General features: G+C 50.4%; 1 protein-coding gene across 17 annotated transcripts in view; it reads right to left on the bottom strand.

The window, feature by feature from the left end:
- The window catches only part of CHST15 (carbohydrate sulfotransferase 15), an 80,840-nt gene that overhangs the window by 9,092 nt on the left and 44,209 nt on the right, over nucleotides 1-27,539 (bottom strand). For all 17 annotated transcript variants that reach the window (XM_069566794.1, XM_069566804.1, XM_069566810.1 and 14 more), the window contains 4 exons: nucleotides 26,911-27,250; nucleotides 24,900-25,046; nucleotides 21,502-21,658; nucleotides 1,659-1,815 (listed from right to left, as the gene is read on the bottom strand). In XM_069566794.1, the coding sequence (XP_069422895.1) occupies nucleotides 1,659-1,815; nucleotides 21,502-21,658; nucleotides 24,900-25,046; nucleotides 26,911-27,250 (801 nt within the window). The remainder of the gene's footprint in view (nucleotides 1-1,658; nucleotides 1,816-21,501; nucleotides 21,659-24,899; nucleotides 25,047-26,910; nucleotides 27,251-27,539) is intronic.

Raw genomic sequence — 27,539 nt, forward strand, 5'->3', positions numbered from 1 at the left:
CAGGAACACGTGGTAAGGAATGTGGAACTAACAAGCTCCCACAAACCAGAATAATTCAGGAAGGGTCAAGAAAAGAGGAGATGCCAGTCCCTACGACCTACCAACCTGCCAGAATCCCCCTCGCTGAAATCCATCTTGGATGAGCCATGCACGCACCACCAGCCAGGACAGAGTCAGAGTGATTGCCCAGAGACAGCCTGGAAACTAACCCCTTCACCACGAGACCTGAAACTTTAAGCCACCTGGCGGGGTGGTTCTCCTGGGTTCCCTTCCCCTGCTGCTCTCCACAGGGCCACCCGTTCCCAATAAAGTCTCTTGCTTTGTCTGCACGTGTGTCTCCTTGGACAGTTCATTTCCAAGTGTTAGACAAGAGCCCCCTTCCTGCAACGCTGTCAGATAAGATAGTCTGGACAACAAAGAAAAGGGAGGGAACACTCTTGACTTCAAACCCCATCACACCTGGGGGTTCCCCGGCCTCCACCTCAAGCAGATCTACCACTGGCACACTCAGTGGAGCAAGCCTGTGGGCCACACTCGGGGGCTGAAGGAGACTTACCACTGTGGCAAACCTGCTGAGAAAACACTTGGGACAACCCAGGGAGCTATGCAGTGCAAAACCATCCCTTAGCTACATCATGCTGAAGTCACCAGTAACGGCTTCTTTTGCATGGGAAAAAAAAGGGGGGACAAGGAGATCAAACCAGTCAACCTGGAGGGAAATCAACCCTGAATACTCACTGGAAGGACTGATGCTGAAACTGAGGCGCCAATACTTTGGCCACCTGATGCAAAGAGCCGACTCATTGGAAAAGACCCTGATGCTGAGGTGCCAATACTTTGGCCACCTGATGCAAAGAGCCGACTCATTGGAAAAGACCCTGATGCTGAGGCGCCAATACTTTGGCCACCTGATGCAAAGAGCCGACTCATTGGAAAAGACCCTGATGCTGGGAAAGATTGAAGGCAGGAAGAGAAGAGGGCATCAGAGGATGAGATGGTTGGATGGCATCATCGATGCAATGGACATGAACTTGGACAAACTTCGGGAGATGGTGAAGGACAGGGAGGCCTGATGTGCTGCTGTCCATGGGGTCGCAGAGTTGGACACGAATGGGCGACTGAACAATAACAGCAACAACAAGAAACGTATAGCTATATTCCTGAAGGCAAATGAGAGCAAAGAAAAGAGGGATCAATGGACAAAAATGTTCCATTAAGACTCAGTCGGAGAAGCACTGAAAGTCACTGGTGGGTAATTTTTTAAACCAACAAAACAATCCAGCATTAGAGAGAACACTCTTAAGACAATCAGAGAGTCAGGTCCTCGTGTCTGCCAGTCCTAATTGCAGGGTGTGTTTCCGAGCCTTGCTAAATAATAATCTTCCTAAATGCACCCTCTTTCTTTCGCGCGGGGGGAGGGGGAGGGGAGTGAGCATTGCATCTGAGCCATCAGTGAGGAAGAAAGCAGGGTGCCAGCTGAAAGGGCCCATCAGCTTTTATAGTTTTTACATCCATGAATATTTGTTTGGCATTAGCCACCGCTCAAAGGCATGGGGAGAGGCATTTGCACATTAAAACGCTTCTCTGTTTAAATGCTAAAATCCCCATCCACAATGCCCTCGCACAATAAGCGCGGAGCAGCGCTTCCGCATACGCACAGGCATGGCGTTGTTGAGGGTGTTGTTGTAGACGCAGGCGCGCAATGAATAATCCAGCATGCAATTTTCAAACAGCTGCAGAGCTTCTGTCACTTTTTCATGGAAGTCATCTGCAGATTTATTCGAACTTGCAAAGTAGAGATAGTCGGAGTACAACCTGTGAATAAAACAGATGGATCTTTTTACCCCCAGGAATGTGAAATCGCTCCATTTGCGTGACAATGGAAATCAACAAGCAATTATGTTACCTCGTTCGGTTCATTAAGACACCACCACTCTCTTCTTCCCTAGCCTAGGAGCTGCTTCCAACCGCCCCTGCCCCGGACGATCTCCCCACCCTTCACAGGTCCACCCATGCCCTCCTGGACGCAGGCACGGTCTACACTGGCCCCAGACAAGCCCCCATTCATTTTTTCTGTGCTTTCCTTTTTTTTTTTTTTTTTGGTCCTTTCTAGGCACCTTGGGCCGAGGCGGTTTTCACAATGAGTGAACTTTGAAACAACACCAGATTACAAAGACTGTACAAGGGCAGAGAGGCCATGAAAATTTTATGCCCTTTCCGGTTCCTATCTCCTCTGTTCGTGGCGACAGTAACAGAACAGCTGTCGCTCTGCCAATATTACAGTTCTGTGTGAGATTCCTGGCCCATTCCAGACTCTGAACGTTAAAGCAAAATTATGAAATGTATCTTTCTAGGTTGATAGGAATCTATTTTTCACACAATGTAGAAACATGTCCACCCCAGGTCTAAGGCATGCAGACACCAGTAGACCTCCACACGTGTCCACGCACATGGAGCTGTTCACCCAGATCCCATGGCATGCGCACAGGAGCTGACAGTGTCTCTATTTAACCAAACTGGTCTCAGGTTCCTCTGGGCCTTCTTCCCAGCTCAGCCTTGACTCTTAGACTTTCCTTGTCTGTCTCTGCATCTCCCAGTTTTAACAAGAATCCTGCCAGGTCGATTTAGCCATTTAGCCGGACTCTCCCCTTAACGCTGCTGTTTCCTCTTAGTTAACTTCCCATCCGCCAAGCCACATCCTCCTGGACTACAAATTCCCACCTTTTCTTGCTGTATCTGGAGCTGACCCCAATCTCCCTCCCCTACTGCAAGATGCCACCTCAGTGGTCCCTACACCTATGGCCCTCAATAGTCGCCTTATCATTCTTTAACAGGAGTCAGAATAATGATTCTTTCTTTTCCCACAAATCCTTTGCACCAGGGGGTCCTCTGGTGGCTCAGATTGTAAAGAAAGTGCCTGCAATGTGGGAGATCTGGGTTCGATTCCTGGGTTGGGAAGATCCCCTGGAGGAGGACACGGCAACCAACTCCAGTATTCTTGCCTGGAGAATCCCATGAACAAGGAATTCTAATGGGATACAGTCCATGGGGTCGCAGAGAGTCGGACATGACTGAGTGACTACGCTTTCACTTTCTCCACATATATTTTATTGTACTTTAACACTACAGATAGATATTTTCTTTGACCATGGGATAATTCTTTTCTTATATCAAATACACAAAAGAACGGGCTTCCCTGATGGCTCAGTGGTAAAGAGTCCACCTGCCAATGCATGAGAAACAGGTTCAATTCCTGGTCCGGGAAGATCCCAACATGCCACGGAGCAACTGGGCCATGCGCCACAGCTACTGAGCCTGTGCTCCAGAGCCTGGGGGCTGCAACTACTGAGCCCACGTGTTGCAACTAGTGAAGCCTGCGCACCCTGGAGCCTGAGCTCCGCAGGGAGAGAAACCACCGCAGTGAGAAGCCCGCACACCCCCGCTGGAGAGTAGCCCCCACCCGCCACAACTAGAGAAAAGTCTGAGCAGCAACGAACACCCAGCACAGCCAGAAATAAAAAATAAAGTAAAAGCAAAACAAAACAGGTTATAACACTATACTGAGCACACCTTTGTTTTAAAGTCCTCAGCCCCAACTTCCCTTGTGGCCTTTACTTTTGATCCCCAGCTCCTACAATCTTAAGTCATGGTGGGAAGGATGGGTATAGCATTAAATTCATCTGTAAAACAGGAAAACTCCTTGTGCTTTCCTCATGACAAGGTAATCCATACAGACCTCAAGGGTGAGCCTCATTATCAGTTTCTTGTACATCGGTCCAGAAATTTTCAGTGCACCTTCAAATATATATCTGCATATCTTACATTTTTAAAAAACACAGACATATCAGGTTATATCGGATGGGATCAGATAATACATCTGCTCTTATGGCACTTCTCTAATTATTTAATTAGGGAGAATTTTGAACATTCGTAAAAGTAGATAAGATAACATATACACTGCAGCCAAACACAGATTCCATTGTTGTAAATTTTTTTTTCTTTCTTTCTTTTTTTTTTTTTTTTGCAGTTCCACTCAGCTTGGAGGATCTCAGTTCCTCACCCAGGGTTCGAGCCTGGGCCACAACAGTGAAAGCCCAGAAATCTAACCACTAGGTCACCGGGGGATGCCCCAGCAATTTTTCACTTTAATGGAATTTCCAAGTTGAGAGTTTTCTACACCTCTTTTCACCTCTTCTCCTTTTTCTGCTGGCAGAGAGCTTAAGTCTTTACCCTTTTTTTTTTTTTTTTTGGTTTTTCAACACTTCCCCCTTTGTTTCTGTCTCATGCCTTTTTCAACACACACCTCCTGCCCTCCTCCCTGCCCCGCCCCGCCCCATGCCCAACACCCTTCATGCACACTCAGCCCGGGGCTGCCAGGAAACCAGGCTGATGCAGACTGGCTCCCTGCTCAGCGCTGGCCTGCCTCTGGCCCCCTCGGCTCCGTACTTTCTATTCTCCCAGCATCTCCAACCCGGCTTCCCTCCTTCCAGTGAAGGAGACAGCAGATCTCACTAGGGTCCCACAGGTCTGGGGACTGTAGCTGTGCACCGCTGATTGCACCCAGGGCTTCCTTCTGGCTGTTGGCCTCCCTCATCCCCCTGCAGAGATGGCAGTGCCCTGGGGGCACAGGTGGGCTGCAGACACCCTTTCTCCATCTCCCACCCCTCCCCACTCACTAGTGAAAAGAAAAGAAAGTGAAGTCATTCAGTCGTGTCCGACTCTGCGACCCCAGGGACTGTAGCCCATCAGGCTCCTCCATCCATGGGATTTTCCAGGCCAGAATGCTGGAGTGGGGTGCCATTGCCTTCTCCAGGGGATCTTCCCAACCCAGAGATCAAACCCAGGTCTCCGGCATTGTAAGCAGATGCTTTCCCATTTGAGCCACCAGGGAATCCAAAGATTTTCTGACAACTAGAGCAGCTTCTCAGGGACCGATTGTCTTCCCCTCTGGCATTTGGCACAGTGCCTTCTGCATGCTGCTAAGTCGCTTCAGTCGTGGTCGACTCTGTGCGACCCCATAGACGGCAGCCCACCAGGCTACCCCGTCCCTGGGATTCTCCAGGCAAGAACACTGAAGTGGGCTGCCATTTCCTTCTCCAATGCATGAAAGTGAAAAGTGAAAGGGAAGTCGCTCAGTCGTGTCCAACTCTTAGCAACACCATGGACTGCAGCCTACCAGACTCCTCCATCCATGGGATTTTCCAGGCAAGAGTACTGGAGTGGGGTGCCATTGCCTTCAGGCTCTTTAGAAATCACCCACTGCCAATGTCCAGGGAGAATACCTCGGAGAAGTAGTGAGGTGTCTGGAATCTGCCCACAGATTGCCTAGAATCCATGCACACACACTGGAAGGAGAGTGCTTGTGCGTCTCAGCCTGGTCAGCCACACCTCCAGAAGGACTTGCTTCAAGACTAATCCTGAGCGATGCTCAAGCACTGGCAATTAGCTCTTCCCCCAGATCCATGTTCAGCCACGTACACGACCCCAGTGACACTGCGCTTGTCGACTACAGGTGGCCCCCACATCAGCTGTGCGGTTTTCCCTCTTCAAACACGGGACCTCCATCAAGACTGAAACATGGCACCTGTCCCCACAGGCTCAGCCACAGCGTAACTCAAGAGCTGATGAATAAATGCCCGAAATCAGATTTGCGTGGAGCTCAAAGTACAGTTGGGCAGCACACACCTGGGCGCCTTGTAGCAGCGAGCTTGTTGGAGGCCCCTCCGGGCTCACGCCGTTTCCTATGAGTGCTGCCAATTTACAGATTTGCCCAAGAAAGATGCCGGGGTGTAGTGACCAACACCTCTGAGACTGTCATCAGAATCTGGACTTTAATAGGAAGCTCAAGTTTAGAGTGGTTAGCAAGACCTCCCACACAACCATCTGAATCGGTCGGTGGAACTGGAATTCTATCACATCGACTGCCATCTAAAATCCCAACTCTGCACTCAGGCTTTCCACAGTGAGTTTATTTTGTGGTAATGACGTTTCTTGTAGACGGGTGGCTCATAAATAAAATAAGAGTCTCTAAAACCTGGCTTAATTTTAAACACAAAGTAACTTCATGAAGAATCTGCTGACTCCATATAATTCTTTAGAGATCCAGCAGTCACTCCGGCAGACAAACTGGGACATGTCCTCAGGTCCAGCCGCGCCAGTCCAGCCCCGCCCAAGTGAGAAGACTGATTTTCATCTGCCTGGGGTGCAGTGAAACGAGCTCAGGGCCCCACCTTCTGTGAATCAGGTTGGTTCATGGTCCTTAGTATCAGGCCAGGCCCACTTCCTCGGCAGGGTGAGGGGAGACTTCTCCTTCCCCTCAGTCCCCCAGGGACCCTGAATCTGCTCACAGGGTGGGCAGCGGGCTTCCCTGGAGCCCACACACATGCCGAGATGAGTGTCTGTAACAAGTCCTCCACACCCTATTTGAGCAGAGAACCTCCCTGCGCCCGTTTGGAGTCTACAGATGTCCTGAAAGATGCCCAGCTCCTGACCACCGGTATCTGCGAATGGGATCTTATTTCAGCAATAGGGTCTCTGCAGATGTCATTATGGTAAAGACCTCCAGGTGAGAACGGTGGGCCCGAAATCCAAGGACTGGTGTCCCTCTAAGGGGCGAGGACGTGGACACATGGGGAGGAGGCCACGTGAAGACAGAGGCAGAAACTGAAGTGTTACCTACAAGATAAGGATGCCAGGACTGCAGAAGCCACTGGAAGCTGGAAGACCAGTGGAACAAACCCTCCCTCAGAGCCTCCAGGAGGAACTAAACTCGCCACCACCACCTTAACTTCGACCTCTGGCCTCTAGAACAATGAGAGAATAAATGTCTGTTTTTTCAAGCCAGCTCATTTGTGATGATTTGTTACGAGAGCCCCCCAAGAAACTAACAGACCTGAAACCAAATTCCTGAGGAGTCATTTCTGCCAGCACCTGTCTCTCACCCTGAGACCCTCGAAGGGTAACCTGCCTGTGCAGGGGGATGACGGCCATGTGGCCAGCTCCTCCGCAAAGAAAGAAGGAAGACAAGCGACACAAGACCCTTACTTCCCCAGAGGGCTCTATCTGAGTACCCATGAAGAATCAGGGGTAAGACTGTCTTGAATAAACAATACTATGATTTTCCCAGGTGGGCTTCCTAGGCAGTGCTAGTGGGTCAAGAATCTGCCTGCCAATGCAGGAGACACAGGAGTCAGACCTTGGGTCCATCCTTGGGTCGGAAGATCTCCTGGAGGAGGGCATGGCAACCTGCTCCAGTTGCCTGGAGGATCCCACGGACAGAGGAGCCTGGTGGGCTACAGTCCATGGGGTCACACAGAGTTGGGCACGACTGAAGCTACTTACACAAGTGTGTGATTCCCCACAACTACTCTCTGGGGAGAAAGTCAGATAATGATTTTGGAAGAGTGCCAGTCACTTGGATGCATTAAGACAATTCAAAAAACGTTGAGAAAGAGAGCAGATATATCAAGAATAAGGCTCCAAACACACCTCAAAACACCGGAGCAGGACACTATGGACCATGTCCTCCACCTGCCTTTGTCTGTAGGACAACGTTCAGTTCAGTTCAGTCGCTCAGTCATGTCCGACTCTTTGCGACCCCATGAATTGCAGCACACCAGGCCTCCCTGTCCATCACCATCTCCCGGAGTTCACTCAGACTCATGTCCATCAAGTCCGTGATGCCATCCAGCCATCTCATCCTCAGTCGTCCCCTTCTCCTCCTGCCCCCAATACCTCCCAGCATCAGAGTCTTTTCCAATGAGTCAACTCTTCGCATGAGGTGGCCAGAGTACTGGAGTTTCAGCTTTACCATCATTCCTTCCAAAGAAATCCCAGGGTTGATCTCCTTCAGAATGGACTGGTTGGATCTCCTTGCAGTCCAAGGGACCCTCAAGAGTCTTCTCCAATACCACAGTTCAAAAGCATCAATTCTTCGGCACTCAGCCTTCTTCACAGTCCAACTCTCACATCCATACATGACCACAGGAAAAACCATAGCCTTGACTAGACGGACCTTAGTCGGCAAAGTAATGTCTCTGCTTTTGAATATACTATCTAAGTTGGTCATAAATTTTCTTCCAAGGAGTAAGTGTCTTTTAATTTCATAGCTGCAGTCACCATATGCAGTGATTTTGGAGCCCCCCAAAATAAAGTCTGACAGTGTATCCACTGTCTCCCCATCTATTTCCCATGAAGCGATGGGACCAGATGCCATGATCTTCGTTTTCTGAATGTTGAACTTGAAGCCAACTTTTTCGCTCTCCTCTTTCACTTTCATCAAGAGGCTTTTTAGCTCCTCTTCACTTTCTGCCATAAGGGTGGTGTCATCTGCATATCTGAGGTTATTGATATTTCTCCCGGTAATCTTGATTCCAGCTTGTGTTTCTTCCAGTCCAGCATTTCTCATGATGTACTCTGCACAGAAGTTAAATAAGCAGGGTGACAATATACAGCCTTGATGGACTCCTTTTCCTATTTGGAACCAGTCTGTTGTTCCATGTCCAGTTCTAACTGTTACTTCCTGACCTGCATACAGATTTCTCAAGAGGCAGGTTAGGTGGTCTGGTATTCCCATCTCTCTCAGAATTTTCCACAGTTTATTGTGATCCACACAGTCAAAGGCTTCGGCATAGTCAATAAAGCAGAAATAGATGTTTTTCTGGAACTCTCTTGCTTTTTCCATGATCCAGCAGATGTTGGCAATTTGATCTCTGGTTCCTCTGCCTTTTCTAAATTCAGCTTGAACATCAGGGAGTTCACAGTTCACGTATTGCTAAAGCCTGGCTTGGAGAATTTTGAGCATTACTTTACTAGCATGTGAGATGAGTGCAATTGTGCGGTAGTTTGAGCATTCTTTTGCATTGCCTTTCTTTGGAATTGGAATGAAAACTGACCTTTTCCAGTCCTGTGGCCACTGCTGAGTTTTCCAAATTTGCTGGCATATTGAGTGCAGCACTTTCACAGCATCATCTTTCAGGATTTGAAACAGCTCCACTGGAATTCCATCACCTCCACTAGCTTTGTTCATAGTGATGCTTTCTAAGGCCCACTTGACCTCACATTCCAAGATGTCTGGTTCTGGATTAGTGATCACATCATCATGATTATCTGGGTCGTGAAGATCTTTTTTGTACAGTTCTTCTGTGTATTCTTGCCACCTCTTCTTAATATCTTCTGCTTCTGTTAGGTCCATGCCATTTCTGTCCTTTATCAAGCCCATCTTTGCATGAAATATTCCCTTGGTATCTCTAATTTTCTTGAAGAGATCTCTAGTCTTTCCCATTCTGTTGTTTTCCTCTATTTCTTTGCATTGATCACTGAAGAAGGCTTTCTTATCTCTTCTTGCTGTTCTTTGGAACTCTGCATTCAGATGCTTATATCTTTCCTTTTCTACTTTGCTTTTCACCTCTCTTCTTTTCACAGCTATTTGTAAGGCCTCCCCAGACAGCCATTTTGCTTTTTTGCATTTCTTTTTCTTGGGGATGGTTTTGATCCCTGTCTCCTGTACAATGTCAGGAACCTCATTCCATAGTTCATCAGGCACTCTATCTATCAGATCTAGGCCCTTAAATTGTTAACCAAAGGATAAGTTTAATCAGAGAAGTGAGAAAATGCAGAGACAAAGGAAAACAGTTCAACAAGACTAGATAATAGTAATGCAATCATTAAGTCAAGGACCTTCAGTCCCTCCTCAAGGGCTGTAGGTAATATTCTGAGCTGTACCCTGTTAGCTGTCTTGTAGATACTGAAGCCCCCACCAGGTGGAAGAAGTTAACTACATGATGACCAGACCATCACCATGACCTAAGCTGCTGGAATTCTGAGAACTGGCCTCCAGAAAATGGAAACGAACTGACCCTGGAACTGAAGATTAACTATACCTAAAACATTCAAGATGACGCTGGTCAGATCACCGATGACCAACTTCAAGATGACTGTCAGAGCTGACTCTGCTGTTTCTGCACGTACCTCCCTCCCTCCGTCTATAAAAGCTCTTGTCCCCTGATTGGAGGGAGTAGGGGTGGGGAGTGGGCCTTTGGAGAAGCATCCACTCCCCCCACCCTAGTTGCCGGCATCCAAACTAAACTTTCCTTTCCACTAACCTTGCCTTTTTATTGGCTTTTGAGCAGCGAGCAGCCAGAGCCCACTTTGGGTTACAGGCACACTCAAATAACAAGTGGAAGCACAACAAAATAAACCTAAATATCCATATTTTACTCTTTAAAAACCAACTGTGCAATGATGATGTAGGGGAAAGAGGCCAACCTGGAAACTGCACAAGGGGTTTAGCTGACGTAAGTGTACAATGAATCATCACAGACCTGCAGGGACACAAGCACCTCAGGCTACATTAATGAAGGCATGGCACTGAGAATGTTGGGAGGGTGTTGCTCTGCACCACCCGGCCAGGTCAGAGTCCTCGAGGCCACTCGCCTTCAGGACTGGGTGCCAGACAGCGAAGCAGAAGGAGTCACTTCATCTGGAAAAGCAAGACTCAGCACGAAGGACGCCAGCTTCAACAGCCAAAAGGCTATTCAGAGCTGGGAGGGGACAGGTCCCAGACTCCTGAAGGACTGACCCCTGGGTAGAAGGTTCAGGAAGAAAGCCGGATTTGATACGGGGAAACCTTTCTCCAACTGGGGCCGTCTGGCACAAAGGGCATGGTCCAGGCTGCAGGGGTAAGGGCCTTCCAGGCCAAGTGAGGGCCAGCTGACCTGATCCCCACCCCCAGCCCTGAGTTTTGGTGCTGCCAAGCCCCCTCCTGCTGAACCACCTCATTTTCTGACTCTCAGACCCTCCCAAACAGATGGGTGTTACATTTGGCCAGAACTGTTTCCAACAGCAATTCCAAATATAAGACATTCCGAGCCTTCTGTGCTGCGGTTATTTTAGAAGGCTGCTGGGGCGGCCCCGAGACAACAGGCTTGCTCATGGATGTGAGCTGTCTATCCTGGGCAGGACAGGGGTCCTGGGACCCCAGCAGTCCTGGAGACGGGCATAGGAGTGGAGGTGGCAGGGGCTCCCTGAACCTGGTACCTCTGGAAAGAACCACGTCTCTTTCCAGGGGGAACAAAGGAGTGGCCAGCAGTGAGCTCACAGGTCTCACCATGCAAAATCTGGGTGGTGACCCCAAGGTCACAGCTGAATTCATCCAACAACAGTGGGGCACTCCTCTGAGCCTAGGTGAGCAGAGTTGGGTGTATTGATAGACAGGAAAACAAGGGCGGCCACTACCCCTTGGGCCTCTCCTCCAGCCAGGCTCACTTCAGGGCTGTACAGGTTAGCCTCCCAGAATCCTCTTGGTGTCCAACCGCTACATGGCTGCACCTGGCTACTGAGGCCTGCCCTGTGCTCAGCACTACACGTGCAATCTCCCTCCCTGTTCACAACCAGCCTTCGGGATGCGCTCTGTCCTCTCCAATCCTGCAAAGCTTCCCAAGGTCATGGGGCCCAGGAGGCCCCAAGGCTGGGCCCAAACCAACCCAGACCTGCTCAACTCCAAAGCCCAGTGACCCGACAGGACCTGGCCCCGGGCTCATACTTTAGGGACGGAGCCGCAAACTGGCAGCTGGCCCGAGTCGGGGACTAGCCATCTGATGGTTTGGGGGGCTTTGTTTTGAGGTCTTTATTGTTTTAGGTGCAGAGTGATTTGGAAGCAAAAGTCAGTTCTGTCACAGAACTACTTAATAAGTTACAGGAGACTGAAACGCAATCACACCTGTAATACAGCAGCAGACATCAGGGTGAAACCTGGCATGACCAGGAAGAGAAAACGTGCTCGACAACTGGAAATCACAGCACAACAGAGGCCCAGGTATCTCCTGGCTTCCGTCCCTACTTCCCGATCTCTCATTACGTGGATGAGCTGATACTCATTGGCCACGGCAAACAGCTCATTTCAGTTTATAATTGAGCTCTGAGACCATGACATGCATGCTGACTGGCCTTCCTCTAGGTGCAGACTGCAGGTTCCAGCTCAAACGTTGCTACTTCGGTGAGACCACCCCTCGCAGCTGGTTTATCCTTCTTTCGTGAATTATTTTCATACTATGTTTAAATTGAGACATGATCCACACCCCATAAAATGCACCCTTTTAAACAAGCGAACAATGTAGTAGTTTTGGGTAAATGCACAAATTTGTGTGAATATCAGCACCATCTAATTCTATGTTTTCATCACTCCAAAGGGAGAGCTGGTTTTCACCGGTCAGTCCTCAGAGGGGCCCAGGTCCCGAATCACTCAGATCCCCAAGCCTGAAAGGCCCACAGAAGCTGGAGCCTCTGTGTCAGGTCTGTCCAGCCAAGTGCAGACCGTCAGAGGCCTGGAGATCCTCGTCTTTCCAGCTTACTACTGCTCACCCCTCAGCCATCACAGAGAGCCATGCTTGGCGGAAAGACCCCAGGGCAGATGCCAGAGCTGTGGACAGCTGACCCACAGCTCCTGGACAGGCCTACCTCAGGCCAAGTACTCCCTGGCCCTTCTGTGCCCCTGAAGTGCGTGCCAGATGGCGACACACATGTGAAGGGTCACATTTCATCCCTGGCAGCCCCAGGAGTGGGCACACTCATGTCTTCTAATCCGCCCCCCCACGTAAGAGCACAGGGTTCTGCGGCTTCTGGAGGGTCTCGTGCACGCAGTGACCACAGTGCCAGCCAGAGCAGCCCGCCATTGCTGTCCATCTGCTGGCACCCAGACCCAAATTCCTGTCAATAACTTCCCGACCTTTAACACAGTGTCATCAATAACGATGGTGTATAATTTTCCTACGAGGAAAAAAAAATAGCCATTTAATATCGCTGAGACGGAGGCCCTTTGTCCACTGACTCACGCACCATGACCATCTCATCATGAGGAACAGTGAAGCGGGGCTGGCCAGACCAGCTTATTCGGAGAAAACCTCTGGCGTCACTCAGGTTGTGCGATGCTGATAAAGCTCACTTTCTGCCAGAGAAAACATACTAGGTTGGGGCCTAAAGAGGGTCCACAGGGAAGCAGGGCTGCCCGGGCTGGGCCTTCTCTTCCCCTTGAACACAAGCAGGATTCTGGACCCAGCTCTGATTCCCTCTGCGCATCCAGTCGCGGGGCCCTCGGTGAACCTCTGTGGGTGGAGGCCATGCCAGCAGCCCTCCACCCACGAGCCCCGTGTGGCTCACAAATCGCTTTCACAGGAGATGTGTCTGAGACCCTGAGACCAGGGGAAAAGAGAAAAAGCAGGCGCCAAGAATGGTTGGGCTACCCCCAGGTTAAGGCAGCAGCAGGGCCAGGCCGGGACCCCTAGGTGGGAGACCTCACCACAGAGCAATGGCCACCATCCCCGGGCTGGCCGGTCCAGGACATGGGCCGCCCTTACTCGTCAGCCCCCACACCCTGGGTCGGAGAGGCCCCCCGACTTCTCTTGGCAGCCCGGCATCGGCGCCCCATGCCCCCACCGCCCTTCCAATCTCTGCAGAAGGACACACAGCGGGCTCTTCTTCCCCACGCTCCCCGGCACACAGAGCCTCCTTCTGCAAACAGTCCGTGTGGGAATACTCAGGACTGCCAATGACTTTGTAAACACTTCCCGAAAAAATAAACAGTGTTAAACACATGGGGGTTTTCAGCACGATGGCTTTTCTCCCGCCAGGAATGAGAGGAGGTCCCTCCCCGTACGGACACTCCCGAACGGCCTTCAGAGGACGGGGCCTGTGGCCCTGACCCAGAGCCGGCCAGCTCCCTCTCCCTTCCCTGGCAGCTCACAGTGCAGCCTGATCAAAGGACCTGGTGTCACCGTTAAGGCCCATACCAAGGTGTGTCAGTGACACCCAGACAGGCAGCTTCTAAGAAGCAGAACGCCCAAATTCACCAGGAAATTAACCTGTGGCTTAGGACTCTCCGCTACAGTCTTTCTCAAGACTGCTGCCTGGGATTCCAAAACCTCCAAGGTCTTAAAGAGGGAAAAGGGAGGAGGGCAAGGCCTTAGGTGGCGGGCGTGCGCCTTGCTGCGGTTGTCATGACCTGTACATTTCAGCGCCACGCCCCCTCCACCAGATTCCATCTCTTGCCCACAAGGGAGTTCTCCTAATTTCCCTTTGAGCTGGTTTACATTAAAAATTAATCTGTCGGTGCTAGGGAACGGACTGCCTTTCAGTCTTCATGCAAAATCTGCTATAGAGAAAACATCCCTCGGCCTTGGAATGCCAGAGCTCCTGTACTGCCTGAGAACATGGTGGGAGTTTTTCAGCAGCAGCTGAGTCGCCAGAGAGACTCTCATCAGTAGTGGGGGCGCACAGCAATTTCAGAAGCATCAATCCGGCTCTTCTCCCAGCTCCGCAGGCTGCTCCACGCCCTGGGTCAGGGTCCTGCTCTCACTCATGTGGAAACAAGTGAAGGAGCTGAGTCCAGGCTTAGGCCTCTACATAGACTGGCATCCTTACTGATCACAGAACTCTGCCCAAGTGGGGAGCCTCCATCCTGCTCACAGCTCACAAGTTCAGTCCCTTCACCGAAAGACCTGCACCACCCAAGGTTACACCTCCCCAGGGCAGACACAGCCAATGGCCGGTGGATGGGAGATGCCTCGAGGAAGTGGTTGGCTGAGACCCCTGTTGTGACCTCTCCCTCTGTCGGTCCTGCCCTGTCGCCCCTCACGGGGGCTGGCCCAAAAGCACGCCCTGCAAACTTCATTTTGGGGGGGGGGGCGGTGGGGGGTGGGGCTCCAAAATCACTGCAGATGGTGACTGCAGCCGCGAAATGAAAAGATGCTTGTTCCTTGGAAGAAAAGTTATGACCAACCTAGACAGCATATTAAAAAGCAGAGACATTACTTTGCCAACGAAGGTCTGTCTAGTCAAGGCTATGGTTTTTTCAGTAGTCATGTATAGATGTCAGAGTTGAATTCTAAAGAGAGCTGAGCACAGAAGAATCGATGCTTTTGAACTGTGGTGTTGGAGAAGACTCTTGAGAGTCCCTTGGATTGCAAGGTGATCCAACCAGTCCATCTTAAAGGAAATCAGTCCCGAATATTCATTGGAAGAACTGATGCTGAAGCTGAAATTCCAATACTTTTGCCATCTGATGCAAAGAGCTGACTTATTTGAAAAGACCCTGATGCTGGAAAAGATTGAAGGCAGGAGAAGGGGATGACAGAGGATGAGATGGCTGGATGGCATCACTGACTCAATGGACATGAGTTTAAGCAAGCTCTGGGAGATGGTTAAGGACAGGGCAGCCTGGTGTACTGCAGTCCATGGGGTCACAAAGAGTCAGACACAACTGAATGACTGAACTGATACTGAACTGATAAACTTCCTGTACCCTCTGCCGCAGAGTCGGCCTCCCAGTAACTGACCTATGACAGAGATGAAAAGCTTGGCCCCTCAGTCCAAGTGACATGTAATCAAATCCCAGTCTGGCCACTTAGTAACCAGGTGACAGCTGATAGGTAACTTAACCCCACTGAGCCCACACACATTAGCTGTGACACGTCAAGACAGCCCTCTCACCTGCTTGCAAAGTTCAGAGGAGGCAATGCCTGAAAAGGACTTAGCACTGAACCAGGCTAAAGAAAGTGATTGGTGAGTGCTAGGCTGCCACCTCCCCACTGGAGAAGACTCCGGGAGGGCAGACGGGAAGGACTCGGCTCGGCTCTCCAATGTATGCAGGGCATCCAGCATATCAAGAGGGCTGGATAAACATTTCCTTGAGTATCTGAGTGCTTAGTCTGGATATTGTTATTCTTACTTGCTACTATTGTGGCTGAATAATAGTAACTAATAAGTATATAATAGTTACCATTTGCCCAGCATTTTTAAACACACCACACATATTAAGTCACTTCATCTTTACAACCCGATAGGACTGAACGTGAAAATGTTACTTGCTCAGTCATGTGCGACTCTAGGTGAACCCATGGGCTGTAGTGGGCCTGGCTGCTCTAGTGCATGGAATTCTCCAGGCAGGAATTCCGGACTGGGTAGCCATTCCCTTCTCCAGGGCACCTTCTCAACCCAGGGACCGAACCTGGGTCTCCTGCATTGCAGGCAGATTCCTTACCGTCTGAGCCACCATAGAAGCCCCAGATACAGGACTATTTCCCCTCATTTCATCAATGAGGAAGAAAGAAGGCATAGAGAGGTTGAATAACCTGCTGAAGCTCACATAGCCAGAGAGCCGCAGAGATGGGGTTCAAATACAGACCCTGTGGTCCCTGAGGCTGCGTCCCTATCACAGTGATCCTGGGTCCCTGTTCACCACCCACACACCCCAACAGCCACTCTGGAGATGGAACGACATTGATGAAAGGTTCAAGGTTCCAGTCCAAAGGTTCCCTCCTGCTCATCACTCTCTGCCCAAATGAAAAACTGCACAGAAATGGATTCATTTCATTAGCAGCCTCATTCCTTCCATTCCTAGCTTATCGCCATGAAGAGAATAATTTATTTAACCAGCCCAGTGGGTTGTTAAGAAAATCAGTTCATAAAAGCAGGTAAAGAAAATAACTCCCCAGGTTCCACAGCACTGGGGACAAGACACTGGGTCTCAAGACACTGGTGTCAAAATCAAGCTCTACCCTTAATGGAGCTGACTTCTCCTTCTGCTTTGACCTCTCTCCATAAGACGTGAAAACCAAAGACTCCTGAGGTGGTCGTTACCATGCACTGTGGGAAGACCACCCGAAAAATGAAGCCCAAGATACAGGGATGGTAAAGTCCGTGAATGATGGTGCAAGACCACTCTCCAAGCATCCCTCGAACAAAGTACGTTGAAGGGGTGGGCAACTCCCAGCCATTTTCTGCATTTCTTGCTGACTGTAACCACCTCTGCGCTGAGTCAAACTCCATCAACTGTCTCACAAATGAGCAGGCAGGCGGCCAATGTGGGCAGTGTTGAAAAGTCTTTTCCACTTAAGAATTGAACTAAATGAAGGAAAACCCTGCTTGTAATTGGTGGCTTCTTTTTAATTAACTGGGCCGATTTAGCCAAGGAACTTGAATTTTAAATTGTCGTTATCTCTTACGTAGAGAAACTTGCAACAGGAATTGTTGGCTGGCCCTTTGGCCCTAAGAACCATCCCATCCACATTCCACTACTCTCTCTTCCTTGCCAGAAAGATAAATGGGCTTGCTTCTCTGGAAGCTTTAAAGTGGTTGATTTGATTTTGCTTACAATTCCAACATTTTCAAACCCTCTGCCTTTGATCAATTATAGACATAAAGGCTAAATGCAAATTTAAATTAGAAATGAAGGTTTTCCCCCACTCCTCTCTGAGCCTATTTGTACAAGGAAAGAAAAATTCAGTCCAATCCCACGGGCAGGGAGAAACTCAGGGAATCTCCCACTTGCAGAAGTACAAGGTCACAGAATGGCTTAAGTGGCTGATAGCCTGGGACCCAGTTAAGACTAATGGGAACTTGGGCTCCAAGTGTTTGCTTCTTCAAGAGTGACCTAAACACCCGGTATTTATCATCCTTTCTGGTCGCGATGGGAAATGAGCCAGCCATTTCAGATAGGCCATGAGTCACGGGGCTCAAAAAAGAAGAAATTCCTATTGTTCCATCCTTTATCAACGTTTACAAAGCAATGGAACAGCTGCTGCTGTCAGTAACCCCCACAGAAGACGGACGCACACACACACACACTGCCCTGTGCACGTGGGCTCGCTGCCCCTCCACAGGGCACTGCGCCGGCACTGCCTCTCTTTCCGGCTGTAAGGGCGTGGTTTCCCAGAGGATCAAGAGAGCAGCACAGAGAAGTAGGTAACTTCTAAGATGGTCCCGAAGATCCTCTCCTCACCCCGGGATTCATTCCCTGTAATCCCCTCCCCTTGCCTGTGTCCTGGACCACGTGACTTGCTTCTCATCGAGAGAATATGGCAAAGGTGATGGGCTGCCACTCTTGTGCTCAGATGACAAAAGATGGAGGCTCCCAACTTGGCAGCAGCTTGCTCCTCTGCAGGCTCTGATGGAGCAAGCAGCTTCTGATGACGGGGTGGCCCAGTGGCAAGGTACTGAGGGAAGCCTCTAACCAATGGCCAGCAAAGAACTGTGGCCCTCTTCCCACACTTCTTGGGGAACTGAATTCTGCCAACAACTGCATGAGCTCCAAAGCAGATCCTTCCCCTACCAAGCCTTCGGATGAGACCCTGCCTTGACGACAGCCTTGGGAGAGCAAAGCTGTGCCGGGTTCTGCCCCATGAAAGATAGTGCAAGATAGTTAACTGTGCTGTCTCAAGCTGCCAGGTTTCTGGGTGATTTGTGACACAGCAGTTGATGAGAAATACAGTCAGCAGCCCCGCAACAGGGTTAACTTCCTGAGGAGGCTGTGTTGCCATGGAATCCTGCCCTCCTCTGCACCATCACGTGTGCGTGAGGATTAGTGCCTCACATTCCTGACAAAGTGCAGCTCCTGGAGGGCAGGCGTCTGTGTGCGCCTGCTCAGCACCAAGAGCACTGCCCAGCATGTGACTGGGAATCAGTGAATACTGTAATTGATGAACTCTTTCTGTTAAGTGAGTGTCAGGAAGGCAAGAACTTTCAGTTCCCAGTATAAACAGAGTATTTGCTCTTTAAAAAAAAAAAAAAAGGAGACAAGACTCCTTGGAATGGCCTCCTACTAAAAGGGGAACTACGGGCTGAGGTCTGAGAGGTGAGTCGGGCAGCCCTGGCCCCTGGTTCCGTGTCTGAACCCGGGCAGCGTGATGGCCCTTGCTGTCCAAAGCTTGTCTTCACGGTTCCCGTGTCCCCAGAGGTGGAATGAGAGCTGTGGGGAGAGGGACGTGCCCACGGAAGCTGGCTCCGCTCTCTGAGAGAACACGCAGTCCTTCCCTTTGCACTCTCCATCCTCTCTGCCCAGTATGCTCCTTCCCTTTGACCATGTCCCTCGCTCCTTACTTGGCAAACTCTTACTCAGCCCTCAAAACCCCACCTGGCCTCAGCTCTTCCAGAAAGGCCTTTCTCTGCACTCTCCACTAGCTGCTCTTTCCCTCTTGGTGCCACACTTACCCCTTCCTCCCCGCCCTGGCTGAACTGCAGACCGCAACGCCCACACCTGTCTGACAGCAGCTGGTGAGAGCGCCTCGTCCCCCGGGCTCCCATTTCTGTGCTCAGGGGGTGACAGAGCTGGAGTCTCACCTTCTTGGCCCTCTGGAGTTGAGGCAGGTGAACTTCTTCAGAATGAGGAAGAGCGAGATGTGATGGGAAGACACTGGCCAAGCAGTGAGGCGCCCCCTCCTTTTCTGAGAGAATGTTGCAGCCTCATGAGCTGCAGTGGGGGTGGCCTGGGGGAGCAGCTGTGAAAACACCTCTGTGGGCAGCACGGGGTCACTGAGTCACCGGGCCTTTCAAGGCTGACAGTTATGTAATCAAGTACACACGAGAGCACTGCTGGTTTGGGTCAACTGTTCTCAAGCTAGGGCAGTGGGTTCCAGCCCACTCCCTGGGCAGAAGGGCTGAATTCCTGTCTCCCGAGGTGTGGGAAGCGGCAGGCAGGACATGGCAAGCTGCCCCGAGGTCAGGGCAGCCTCGGGACCAGTGTGGAGGGACTCCCGAGGCTGGAGGAGGTGCAGCGGGCAGAGTGGAACCATCTGCAGCATCAAGATGGCCCCCACAGGGGGTCTGCAGGGGTGGGGACGGGGCAGGGGCCATCCAGCTCTCTGACCAGATCACTGCAGAGCACGGAGGCCACTCCAAGACCCACATGGGGTCCGTGGAGGTAAGCCAAGAGTCCGAAATGAAAGAAGCAAGATGTGAGACTGTATAGTCACACAGCTGTACACACACACACACACACACACACACACACACACACCCCACTTCTCTGCATAGATAAGTATTAGCTTAAAAGAAAACAAACCAAAATAAAAATATTGATTATCTGGGTAGGAGATTCTAGGCGTTTTTAAACAATTATCACTCGAAAGGCTATGGGGCCAGGAATGTCTGCCATCCAAGGAAGGGACCAGGGCTGTGTTAGTGCCCTAGGACTGCTGATAATGAATTACCGCCGACGTGGGGCTCATTCCAGCAGGAATTTATTCTCTCACGGTTCTGAAAGTCCGAAGTCTGAAATCCAGGGGTCAGCAGGGCTGGTTTACTCTGGGGCTTCCGAGGACAGTCTGTTCCGGGCCTCGGTCCTGGCCATCCCTGGTGGTCCTCAGGGGTTTGGGAGCATCACACCAACCTCTGCCTCATTCTCACACAGCGTTCTCCCTGTGTCTGTGGATCCCGGGACCCACAGTTCCTCTCCCCATAAGGACACCAGCTCCTGGTTTAGGGCCCACCCTCCTCCAGTGTGACCTCATCTTAACCTGAGTCCATCAGCAAAGATTCTATTTCCCAACAGGGTCAAGTTCACACACATCTTTGGCATGTGTGGGGGCGTGGGGCATAATAACCCTTGTGCTGTGTGCTAAGTCACTTCAGTCATGTCCAACTATTTGTGACCCCATGGAATGCAGCCCTCCAGGCTCCCCTGTCCATGAGATTCTCCAGGTAAGAATACTGGAGTGGGTTGCCATGCCTTCCTTCAGGGGATCTTCTTGACCCAGGGATCAAACCCGCCTCTCTTACGTCTCCTGCACCGGCAGGCGTGTTCTTTACCACTAGTGCCAGCTGGGAAGCCCCTATAACAAGAGGCATTTAGTCCAAAGGAAAAGAAGACACAGGGCCCTGACAATGTCTTCTATATCTGACAGGCTTACCCATTTAGAAGGATTAAACCTGATCTATGTAGCTCTATGAGGAAGAAATGGGTCCAAAGTGTAGACATTCCCAAAAGATAGACTTGGGGTCAGTGTAGGAAGGGTGCTCTCACAGGGCTGTCTAAGCAGAACTGGGTTGTTCTGGATGGGAACTCTTGAACCAGAATGGAGACTCTTGTCTCTGGTGCAGGGGTGCTGGTCCAGCCAAAGGGGACGTGATGGACTAAATGATTTTTTAAGTCCTGGCAGCCCTCAGATTCTGCCACGCACACAGCCGTTGTCAGTGACCTCAGCATGGCCCAGCGCTGGCCAGGCCACACTCACCCAGTCTGTTTGGGACCACGCTAGCCTGGCCTCATCTGCACTGAGCAGCTACCGCACTTCACAACAGAGCGGCTCTGTCGTTTTCTTCCTCTCAGGAAAGGTGCAGCTAGCACTTTCAGAGGCATCAATCAAGGCAGAGGACAAAGAACTATAGGAGTTACACCCTACAGAGAAACCCGACACCCCTGATTCCAAGGGCATTTCTCACGCCTGGACATCACTCAAGGGCCGTCCCACATCCCCAGGCCAGACCGGCAGAGGCTGAAGGCCCGCAGGCTAGGGTCAGAATGGCTAAGGAAACAATCCACAGTTTGTTTAGAAGCAGTGAAGATGGCCCCAAGAATAACGTTTACAGAAGAAATAGCAGTAACATCACATGTTAAGCCTGTTTATTTAAAGAAGAAGCAGCAAAATCTTGTCTGTGATGAGAAGGAAGACTGGCCTTCAAAACTGGCTTTTCTTTTCCCCAAACTAAAAAACCCACGAATATGCTGCTCACCTCTCCACGGGGTCCCTGAGCATGACGATCAGCTTTGCGTCTGGCTGGAAGGCGTGGATGAAGTCCTGGGTCAGAAAGGGGGGCTCGCCGTCTGTGCCGTTGTCATAGAAGAGTGTCCAGGCGTTGTTGTCCCACATGGTGGAGGCGCTGGCCTCGCCTGGAAACAGAAAACGCTGCGAGTGAGTGGGGCTGAATTACGGGCTCCCACAGAGCAGCCTGAACTAGGAGCCATACCAGGCTGTGGTGCCGTCTAAAACAGTTGTGCACAGGTGAGCTGGCCCAGGAAGAGGGCCGACTGGACTCTGGGAAGAGGAGGCTGATGACTGCCCTCTACTACACCATCAGCCCTTCCCGTAAGAACCTCCATCGGGAGACGAAGGTGATCTGAGCCACACTGAGCATCCCTCTTCCTCCCAGCTCCTCTCTCCAGGATGTGGCAGAAAAACCTCTATGAGCATCTGGCCTCCCAATTTCACGATGTTTAACTTTGCCTACGGCACACTGCTCCATGGCATTTTAAGGGCCCGCTGAGATGCCTTTCCTTCAAAAGTCATCAGGGGTGAAGGAGGCATTCGGGCAAGCTGACTCTCATTAGGAAACTGCATGCAATCTGCATCAATCTTCCCTTGAAATCACAAGGGTCAGTCCCCAAGCACACTCAAAGAGGAAGGCTTTGCGGGAAGGCTCATGGGACCTTGATCCTGCGTGCCCACCCACCCCGTGGCCTGGCACACAGCATTCACTCAGTGCTGGCTGGGTGAACGGGAAGCTGGTTCTAGCCCCTGTTTGATCACGGTCTGCATGACTGAAGCATGATGAGGTCAGTTAAGCACATTCTAGGCCAGGGGTGAAGCCAACACACAGACCTTTCAGCATTTCTGTCTCATAGACTTGAACCGGTTCCCTCTTTTTTTTTTTTTTTTTTTTTTTGAAGAATAGTCTTCAGAGATTCAGAAAGAAAGGCAAATCAATCAATTAATTATACATTCGATTTCCCGACATCGTACACGGGACTATATGACACATCTGAAAGTCACTTATTCGGGGAAAATCTGAGCCTGAAGACTAAGTCTCTTTGATCACTGATGAGCACATCACAGTTATGCAGAGAGTTAGCAGGCTCCTATTTATTCTGTTGGATGTGCAATCATGTCCAGGTGAGTATTTCTATTCTGATCTCTCTTTCTTTCTATTTTTTTTACGAGATAATACCCTAGAACACAGAAAAAAAACAAGCCCATCTGAAGTCCTTTGAAAATTCTACTCACAATGAATAAGAGAATATTAGGACAAGGAAAGTACCTAAAACTAAGTTGGCACAAATTTTGTCAATCTCATAAATGAACTGGTTCTATGCTTGTCCATTTACCTAACGGTCTGTCCATCTACCCATCCATCCTTCATTCATCCTTCATCCATCATTCACCCATCCTTCATCCATCCATGCAGAAGGCTCTGATTTGGGGTCTAAAATGTGCCCAGCACTGTGCTTGGCACTATAGATAGATGACAGAAACAAGACAGACAATCCCCTTTAATCTCAAACCTTACAACCTAGGGGAAGATCAATAATTCAATAAACAATCAGAGCTTCACTTGAGCACTTTGACAGGGCACAGCAGGGGCCCTTGAGAGCCCTGAGAGAGGGCAGCAGCCTTTCCACATGTATTGATCCCCAGCCCAGAGAACCAGCCACTGGAGTCCTTCCCGACTCCAGCCATTAGCCCAGACGACCAAGAAAGGGCCCTCTATGATCCATTGGCCAAGATGAAGAAAGACCAGTATGCTTCTTCCAGGGATCTAACCAGAAGAAGCTGAAGCAGAGTTTCAGGGTTGGGAGGAACCCAGAACTGATCTGGTCCAACAAACCCATTTTACAGATGAGCAGACTGAGTTCAGGAACACAAAGACCAACTTGTCGCATGGCACAGAGCTCGCTGGTGGCACAGCCCGGGCTAGATGCCAGCTTTCCATCTACCATAAAACTCAACAAACTCTGCTTCAGGTAAACATCAGAGCATGGATATAGTCTTCAGTTTTCATTTCTAAATCTGGAAGTAAATAAAATGAGAAAACCAAACTAAAGCCTTCCTTTATTTATTCATTAGCTTGGGCTCTATTTCCCGACCCTAGGATGTATAGCTTTTTAACTCTTTCACAAGAACATGAGATTTTCCCAGAGGCACATGGTATGGGTCATGGTGGCTTAGTCGCTAAGTCATGTCCAATTCTTGTGACCCCATGGACTGTAGTCTGCCAGGCTCCTCTGTCCATAGGATTTTCCAGGCAAGAATTCTGAAGTGGGTTGCCATTTCCTTCTCCAGGGGATCTTCCTGACCCAGGGATCAAACCAGGGTCTTCCACACTGCAGGCAGATTCTTTACCAACTGAGCTACCAGGGAAGCCCACAGTATGTTCAAGCCACAGTCAAATATTAGTCAAGATTTGTAATTTGGGTGTTAACTCATGGCTGCAAGAAAACAGCTAGTACCCAGTTTGGACTGAGTAAGAGGGTATGCTCTCATCTGGCTTCTTCGAGTTAAAAATAAATAAATCAGAGCTTCAGCATGTAAGTCTGTCCCCTTGGACATGGGACACATACGTAAACAGCCGTCTTTCAGATGGTTGATTACAATTCTTCTTAGTCACTGATAGTGTAACCGAACTTAGAGAATCAAAATATAATAGATTTAGAATGAAAAAATAGATCGCTGCCTCAGGTAACCAATTTAAGAAAAATATGTGATTCGATTTCTCTCTCTCAGAGGTATAAGTGGATAAATGTCTTTTAAGCTGAATCCAATAGAGAGGGTGAACAGCTATGTTTTTTACAAAACATTCTTGTGAATTAAAAAAAAAAATTGCTAATCAAACCACCTCACTTTGAATGTCTAAAGGCATTAGGTTGACAAGACCAAAGCTTTTCCAGCAGCAATCAGTCACCCACGATGCACGAGGGATGTGTCTATTTCAGGAGAAGCCACTTCCATCTTCACAGGGTCCCAGAGGCCAGGGAGTACAAATGCCACAAAAATTAAACCAATGACTAATCAGTTCATTTTGCATTCATGATCCCCCATCCAAACTTACTCAGATGGGTGTATCTCGAAAAGAAATCCAACATGCAAGCTTAACTTTAATAAAAGCAAGAAACGGCAACATTTTTAAAAAGCCATTTCAGGTGCACTTGAGTCTCCATGGAAATAGAGAGTCTACTAAATGTTTTTGCTTTATGGAAAATTGCACAAACAATATCAACATTTTACACAGGGGGAGAGAAGTGGGGGGAGTCACTGGGGAAACAGGCACTCAGCAGCTGAGGGCAAATGTCATGCAAATGCTTGCAAGTGCAGTGAAGCCTGGCCTGGCCCAGGGCAGGAGCTCCATGGAAGCCATACCAATAATGATTCTATTCATCTTGCTCGGCTCCTCCGCAGCGCTGGCCTGCAGTCCTTGATGAATCTGGTGTGCGGCCAGGTCAAAGAGGTCCAGGTAGTCTTCCACAGGATAGCGGTCCCGCAGCCCGTCCCTCAGGCGAACGATTCCTACAAGAACCAGGAAGCAGGGGTTACTGAGGACAAAGCTGCCAAGCTGGGCTGGTGGCCTCCAGGGAGTGACCACAAATGGATGGAAAGGTCTGAAGGCCCAGCTGCAGCAGCCAAGGCTTGACCCCATGAGCTACAGGAGACGGAGGGACCTCTGCAAACCGGCCGCCCTCTTTTGAGCCACGTGCACTTTGAGGGGTGGAACACACCACCACTCGGGTGCACAGTAGCCCCTGAAAAGATGGCACGCCTATTCAAGAACTATAATCTGGTCTACTTGGAGGGCCGGGGAGGTCAGGGCTGGTTAACACGGGCACCAGGTGAGGTTCCCCCAGGGGCAGGGCAGCAATGGCATCAGAATACACACGATGAATCACAAGAAAACACCTCCCATCAGAGGTGTCCTCTAAAGCTCAGATGTATCTTTTTTTTTTTTTTTGTCAGGGCTCCCCAGCACCTTCCCGAAGTTCTCTTCCATCAGGAAGTCTATCCATTTCTCCAAACAATAAGGAGAACTGATGGTCCCCGGATGGATACCTGAGTGATTCTGGCATCAGCCACAAGCAGCCTAAATTGTCCCTTGCCTGAGAGGTGAGTAAATTTACCTTGAAAATGTATTAACAACACACTGCCCCAAACCACAGCCACCAAGGTTAATGGAAAGTGGAGAGAGTATCCACAGGCAAAACAGCAAGAGGTTCAAGGTGATACCAAACACCAGACTCCAGAGGCTCCATGCCCCCGTGACTCTCCCCTTGACCAGCAGGAACCTGGTTTTCACAGGGAAAGACAGTGAGTTCTGTACGGGAGGGCCCCCTAAAGATGAGCACAGAAACTCCAGCTTCCACAGCTGCCGCTGCCAAACTACAAAAGACAAATTTACACTTCTGTTCACTTTCGGAGGAACATCAAAAGGATTAAGTCAAACGTTTGTCAGAAACACACTAAGAGTTGATCTCAACTTAGGTTGTACTAAGAAAAGCTTTCAAAATTCCTTTCCAAGCAACCTAGGTCCTTTCCACAGAAACCGCCCTCCAGGCTCACCCCAGACTCTGACATTTGTCATCCCTTAGCTCCAGTGACCAAATGTCTCCTGGAAGAAGGGAAAAGGCTGAGGAGAGGAAACAGTGACCCTGGGGGCTGAGGGGGTGGCTCGGGCTGGCTCAGGGCTGGGTGGAGTAGAAACCAGCCTGCAGGAGTCATGAGGTGGTGGCTACCATCAACTTCCTGGGAAAGGGGTGCTGTGAGCAGGGTGGCCCAGAATTACCTTCGTGGGGCTTTCATTCTGACCCTCTGATCCCCAAGGGGCAGGCAGGTAAGAGAAGAGGCAGGAAGCAGCTCAGTGACAGGCTCAGGTCCTGGGATGCTCCAGCAGGAAGTGGAAACCTGGCCAAACACAGCCGGCTTTCTTTCTCCTGCCTCCTCCCAGTGCAGGGGTGTGGGTGTGGAAGCTCCAGCAGGAACAGCACTGAGCTGGGAGCTGGGAGCGGATAGGCCCCAACAAACGTCCACCTGGATGATACATGTCCCAAGGCCCTTCAGGACAATAAGAGTGCCCATCCGGCACCCTTTCGCTGGTCTTGCACACTGCTGGCCCTGTATAAATGCTCATCAGGTGATCAGGAGCTGGGTACGCAGTCCTGCTGGGTGCCTGCCTGGGTATCTCTAACCACATAACTCTCTAATCTCCACCTCTCAGCGTGTTTTCTCATTTCCCCGCCTGCCTCGCTCCGGGAACCTCCCAGAATGCCCCGCTCGGGTCAGTCTCAGGGCTCCCACTCCAACCCTGACCCCTGACCCCGGAAGGAGTGACGGAGTGAAGGCTCCTGAAGCACCCTTGCCATGGGGACATGGAGGCACGCACCGAAGCGCTTCCGGGTCCACCAATGCGGTTCCTTGATGGCGGAGAACTTGACTTCCGGGTGCAGCCGCAGGCGGTCGTAGAGGTCGGTGGTGCCACACTTCGGCTGCCCAATGATGTAGAAGTGCGGCAGGCAGCGGAGGCGGAAGTGCTTGCCGTGCGCGTGGGACAGGTGGCCCCAGAAAGCCTTGCGAAGCGTGTCGAAGGTGGAGCGGAAGCGCTTGGAGTAGAGTACGTAGGAGTTGGTCAGGTAGGGGTCGGTGGTGTTCCTGCCCGTGAATTCCTCGTACCAACAGGGGCTTTTACTATTGGGAAGAAATTTGTGCGGGATGACGGAAAACATCTGCAACAGAAAGAGATAAAAATGGAGAGACACACTGAGAGGGGAAAACACACTCTGTCCTCAATATGATCCTGCTGCTACTGCTAAGTCACTTCAGTCGTGTCCGACTCTGTGCGACCCCATAGACGGCAGCCCACCAGGCTCCCCCGTCCCTGGGATTCTCCAGGCAAGAACACTGGAGTGGGTTGCCACTTCCTTCTCCAATGAATGAAAGTGAAAAGTGAAAGTGAAGTCATTCAGTAGTGTCCTACTCTTGGCGACCCCATGGACTGCAGCCCACCAGGCTCCT

This window comes from Ovis canadensis, chromosome 22, assembly GCF_042477335.2.
Source record: "Ovis canadensis isolate MfBH-ARS-UI-01 breed Bighorn chromosome 22, ARS-UI_OviCan_v2, whole genome shotgun sequence".
Taxonomy (NCBI): domain Eukaryota; kingdom Metazoa; phylum Chordata; class Mammalia; order Artiodactyla; family Bovidae; genus Ovis; species Ovis canadensis.